Below are 6,111 nucleotides of genomic sequence, written 5' to 3' on the forward strand. Positions count from 1 at the left end.
CAAGCTTTGTATGAAAACCAAAGAGCATTTTAATGTCCTCTATAATGTTAAAACTAAAGTCCATATAACTTTCATTTTACAGACCGAAGAGGAGCCAGTTGTTGAAGAGGTATGTTTTATTAAATGAATATTTAAATCTTTAAAAATGTATTTTAAAACTGCATTTTTAAGAAGGCTTGTCAAGCCAGTCATTGGACAAAAATAGACAACTCGCCCCCATTATGGCACCAGATGTGTTTACATATGCGCATGTTCAGCTTCCTGTTACAATCCCCCAGGGGACTGAAATCCATAAAGTTTGAAAATATATCTGAAAGGGACTAATTACAATTCACTGCTTCCCCACATGTGCACACAGATGCCAGTTGTGTCAAACACAAAAGCAAAACTCTTGTTGTGGCTGTGCAGTAATATGGGTCATGCGCTCCCATTTGATCCATTTAAAGTTTAACTTGTACATATTTTCCTCACATAAAAGAGGAAAGCGGAGTTTAAAATTGGGCTTGGTTGGGCAGGCCATACCCATAAGAATTTTCTGTCTCATAATTCAGGAGCTGGAATTGGGAGCCAACCCAGTCCAGGTGGAGACCGGAGAGTTTGACGAGGCCATTGAAGTCGTGGAGGATGTTATTGCTGAGAGTGAGTTTAATGTCTTTTCCACACCTCCAACAATTTGCCATTCTATTTGAGTCTATGTGTCATACTCCAAAGTAACAGATTTATTTCCTCTCGAGAGATTTATCTGCTGTTTGCATCATGTCTTCTGTCCCTGTGCACGAGTGAAGTTGTGGTAACGTGTGTAGATTACATTGTAGAAGTACACGAGACTATGGGTAATAACAGGCTGCAAATAAATCAAAAGTAGACAGCTGTAATTATGTGTTCAGACAGACTATGGTTACACAGGACTAAGTTGATTCCAGTGCCAATCTTCCAGCCACATGCCGAGCACAAAACATCTAGGAAGGGGAAAGAAATGTAAATCCATTGGTGAAGGACATTTTTGTCTTTAATGCTTTTTACTTATAGACCCCTGCCTAAACCATCACTGCAAGAAAGGCAAAGTGTGCGAGGTTGATGACAGCAACCAGCCCATGTGTGTGTGCCAGGACCCTCTGACCTGCCCCGCCCCAGTCGGAGATTTCGAGCATGTGCGTGTCTTTAGTCATTTCCTTCTTTTCACATCTGTCTCGTGTCTCCACATGTGTGGTGACAGCAATGCCTAGGAGTACATGCGCACCATTTGAGCAGATTGATTGAAATGTTGTTTTATGCATTGGGCAAATAATGTCAGCAAACATTAGCATGATACCGTAGGGAAATCAAACCTGTCAAGCTGACAACTGTGGCATTTATGGCTGCTCATATTAATGGCTTTTATTTCACAGGTCTGTGGCACTGACAACAAGACCTACGAGTCCTCCTGCCACTTCTTTGCCACCAAATGCACCCTGGAGGGCACCAAGAAGGGCCACAAGCTGCATCTAGACTACATCGGACCCTGCAAATGTGAGCACGTAACAGTGAAGTAAAACAAGGCAGACTTTGAAAGTAAAATCTAGACCACTCACAAACTCAGCCGTGAATGTAAGTGGAATTGAGTGCTTTGGAGTGATTGATGGCTTGTAGCTTTGAGGCTTCACTGTTGCCCCTTCAAACACTGAGCACAGGACGTGTCTGAGCTTGTCAGTGCTGCTCCATAAAGCAGACCCAATCCCCCTAAATCTTCTTCATCCACCGCCGCTGTATGCCTGACGAGATGAGTCGGGACTGAAGGGCTCAAATGGAGCTCCCGCTGTGGTGTAGTCTCATCGCTAAGCAGGGTGTCTCAGTCAGAGACTCAGAAAATGTGTTTCTGGCATAAACGAATTAGATCCTAACAGCTATGACACTAATATTAGCCAGAGGGCTGTAATTTGGTCCCTTTTAGAGTATAATGCTACGATATGTGCCATAGGCATGCTGTTTGTGTTTATTATTTATTTCAAATCGATTGATTTAATATTAGATTTTTTCCTTAAGACATCGCCCCCTGCTTGGACAACGAGCTGAACGAGTTTCCCCTGCGCATGAGGGACTGGCTGAAGAACGTGCTGGTGACCCTATTCGAGCGCGATGAAGACAATAACCTGCTCACCGAGAAACAGAAACTCAGGGTCAGTTCAACTTTTTGCTCTTTATAGTCTGAAAAAACTCTAAAAATGCCAGCATACCATGCTATAGTATGCTATAGTTTATTTAAAATACATTTATTTCATACTAAGAATACTTCAAATCCATTAACATATATCACTTAAAACTTACTGATATAAAACTATAATTAGACTTTATTTGTAATATTTCTTTACTGCACAATGCACATTTCCTAATATTATGCCGAAAATGTGTTTTAAAATCACTATTAATAAGGATCGTATGATCTCTGTATATCAGTCTTTAAATGCAAGATATTTAAAGTCTACTTTATGAAGTATACTTGCAATAGTTCCACGTTAGCACAATCAAATATACTTCAGTATATCTTTAGTTGGACTTCAGCACTACTCACGCAGAATTAAAGTGCATTAAGCACACAACTGAACAGTTGTTCCAATTAAACAGACTTGAAGTATACCAAAGGTACAGTTGCAGGGTATTTTTATTAATCACATAAATATTTAAATGTATTTGTAGTATACTTATCACAAAATAAATGTATTTCAAATACATTTTAGCATATTTATTTTTCACTAGGGTAGGCTCATTGGAAAAATGTGCATCTACCTACATTTTCGCAAAACTCTAAAAACATACAGTACTTATACACACAATTCACTGCAGCTTTCAGCTGAGATGAACACTAGAGTCAGTACAAATGCCAAAATATGAATCTTTTTACACAAATTAAAATCACAGGTGCAGATTATAATTATTATTATTTGTAAACTAATACATTTTGACGTTTTCATCACATAACCAGATCCATATGTATGGCTTGTCTAACATAGTAAACTTGCTCAGTAGCTCACCCGGTACAGTCCTGTGAAATCACGAAAAAAAAAAAAAACGAAAATAGCCAGCTAAAATAGCATGGTTGCCTTAGTTAATGCATTTTAAACTTTATCGGTTAGGTCTTGTGTAGGTGGTTTGTTATTTTCTAACATGATAGCACATTAACCTTTAGCATTAACTCGCCAGACATTTTGTTTCTGAACTGCTGCGATGTTTACAATAACCAACGTAATAAAACTTTGCCAGATTTATGTTCATCCAGGCACTCACTGGACATTTCTCTTTAAAAGTATTGCAAAACATGCAAGAAGCATCATAATATAATTTTGCAGAAATGCCGCCGCAGGCACGTTTTCCCAATGAGCTTGGGTTGCAAAATACTTTTTTTTTTTTAGCCTCCAGAACTTTCCATTGTTCCATGACAATGTAAACAAAATTTGAACTGAAGACAAGTTCAGTAGCAGCCTTATCTTAGGGAAGGAAAAAGAAAAAGACTGCATGTATAATTGAACAATATAGTCAAATCCAGATGGCAAAACTTCTGAATTGCCTGCAAACTTCATGCTGTGTTTGTAGATAAAGAAGATTTACGAGAATGAGAAGAGGCTGCAGGCTGGTGATCATTCTCTGGACCTTCTGGCCCTGGACTTCGAAAAGAACTACAACATGTACATCTTCCCCGTTCACTGGCAGTTTGGTCAGCTTGACCAGCACCCTGTTGATGGGTATGTTTAACTCATTTTCACAGCTAACATATTTCTGAAAACTCTGTTTAGAAATTGCCTTGATGGTTCAGTTAAGTGTTATAGTACCAGAGGCAGTTAAAAAAAAAGTTATTGATTTAAATGTGCATGTGTTTTGGTGTTATATCAGCTTCCTGTCCCACACTGAGCTGGCTCCTCTGCGCGCTCCTCTCATCCCAATGGAGCACTGCACCACCAGCTTCTTTGAGCACTGCGATGCTGACCAAGACAAGTACATCGCTCTCGAGGAGTGGGCCAACTGCTTTGGAATCAAAGAGCGTGAGTTTTTGACCATGCCGTTCATATTTTGGTTATGTTCGGTTCATTTTATTTGCTAACTTGAGCTATTTTCTGCTTTCAGAGGACATCGACAAGGACCTTGTCATCTAAGCATGTCTACCATTGACTATTGGGGCGAGGTGCTAACCCTTAAGTTAAAATCAATGTAAAGGTGCTAATTGCGATTTCTAACAACCTGCATATACCACTAAACATTCATAACGTTAAAAAAAAGTGCACAATGCACACAGTAACTATCACAATGAGTGACTGAACACTACCGTTTTAAGTTGGCCAAGCAGCTGTTGGACAGGCTGTATTAAAGAGAGAGTTAAATATGATGAACTATGTACGTTGCAACACTTTTTTTGTTTTGGAAATGGATCCACAAATGTCGTTTACACTCAGAATCAGGGCTTGAATTGTAAGTTTGCAGTTTTGATGGTGGAAATGTACAAAAACAAAATAAAGTTTCCAAATAAATGTTCTTTCTGCTTGCTTTATAAACTTTTAGTTTTGTTTGTTGCACTCTTTGGTGGTGGTTTTGATGTCTTTATTAAATCTGATAACATCTTTTAATTTGAGCCCTGAATATCTGCAGGCTGATGTTTTTATTTGCATATTGTTTCCTGTCAGAAATCAGGGCCAAATGTTGAGTGTTTGAAAAGTTGAATAATAAAAGGAAATATTATTTGAATTCAAGAGGACAGAATCTCGCAGGATGAGATTTTTTTTTTTTCCCTCCCTCTAACATGTTCACATACATTTGCAGTATTTGCCACAATGTGAGCACTATGAATCTCTTTACATGAATAAAAGCTACTGAAATCTCCAAACTCAATCTTTGCATGCATTTCTCCATTTATCTTGATCTGTTCCCCCCAGGTATATAACTGCATAACCCATTTATACTTTAATGTTTGCTATGGGCAAAATGAAAAACATTGTCAAACATGATGTTTGCAGATCATTTGTTTTATTCAGGCACCCAGGATAATTTTAGCATTGAAGTAAATATGAATATGACTACATAAACACAAAACAATGCTGCATGGTCAATGGGGCTACACATCTGGAGCACATATGTTAGTAGTTTCCTCGAGGGTGGAAGGTTCTTGCCTTTGCATTTAAAAAATATATTTTAGGATCCTGTATTTAAAGGATTATTTTAAAGTCTACGAGCCAGTGTGGCTAGCTCAGTGTTTAACTGCGCAATGCTGGTTGAATTGAACAGTTACAGTAAATGCTAAAACTGTCAAGAAATCAAACTGAACCGGTCCTGTAACAAGCATGTATTCATAGATTTGTAATAATTATTAATAATTTAGGCTAAGAATATTTTCTTAAGCATTTTAGATTATTCCACATCCTAAAAGCATGAAAATTCTAATAGTTTTAATGTGTGTTTTTGTGTGCTGTAATGTTTCATACTATTTATTCATATGCTATATTCATATTTCTAAAAGGCTACTAATTCAGGCTCTACTATATAGTTCAAACTAAAGCAGATTTAACTTTTAAGTATGTTGCATGTGCTGTATTGAATGTAGCAGTGGGAAAAATAGTGTATGGTCTCAGTGGGAATAGACAGTCATGGGAAAGCAGAGCTAAAGGGAGCAGGATTTACCCAGTCACCAGGCTTACCCTTCCAGCCAGACACTCGCGTCAGGAATCTCAAACAATGGCAGAGCTCCAGCCAGAACACTGTGCTGCAGTCCAGCCCACTTCTGCACCAGGGAGGGGAAAAACACTCTTCTCCACTGCTTCTTAACCCTGAAAACAGATCACAAAACATGGAACATTACTACCACAAGCCCTAAAACCCCAACAGGAATCACTAGACATAAATCAACTAGTATTTCAGCTGATTTTCTCTTCATTTGATCAAAATTATGACATACGCTATCACTCACTAGCAGTGTCAGATATTATTGAGAGTGATTTCTTCATGTTTGAGAGTTGATTTTAGTGTTTTCATCCAAAGAACGTTTGATATTATAGCTACACACTCAACATCACTCGCCTGTAAGTACAGATTTAAATACAGAAAACCATCATAGACCTGGAATAAAAGGTTATATATATATATATATATATA

At 38.1% G+C, this 6,111-nt stretch overlaps 1 protein-coding gene across 1 annotated transcript in view; it reads left to right on the top strand.

Annotated features, from left to right (window-relative positions):
- Positions 1–4,854, top strand: part of sparc (secreted protein, acidic, cysteine-rich (osteonectin)) — a 9,929-nt gene extending 5,075 nt beyond the window's left edge. Inside the window, exons 3-10 of the mRNA XM_016455438.1 lie at positions 83–109; positions 552–639; positions 1,030–1,151; positions 1,389–1,509; positions 2,023–2,156; positions 3,568–3,716; positions 3,865–4,013; positions 4,096–4,854. Coding sequence (XP_016310924.1) covers positions 83–109; positions 552–639; positions 1,030–1,151; positions 1,389–1,509; positions 2,023–2,156; positions 3,568–3,716; positions 3,865–4,013; positions 4,096–4,124 — 819 coding nt within the window. The 3' untranslated portion in view covers positions 4,125–4,854. The remainder of the gene's footprint in view (positions 1–82; positions 110–551; positions 640–1,029; positions 1,152–1,388; positions 1,510–2,022; positions 2,157–3,567; positions 3,717–3,864; positions 4,014–4,095) is intronic.
- The last annotated feature ends 1,257 nt before the right edge of the window (positions 4,855–6,111 follow it).

The sequence above is a fragment of the Sinocyclocheilus anshuiensis genome, unplaced genomic scaffold (assembly GCF_001515605.1).
Source record: "Sinocyclocheilus anshuiensis isolate Anshui unplaced genomic scaffold, SAMN03320099.WGS_v1.1 scaffold235, whole genome shotgun sequence".
NCBI lineage: Eukaryota > Metazoa > Chordata > Actinopteri > Cypriniformes > Cyprinidae > Sinocyclocheilus > Sinocyclocheilus anshuiensis.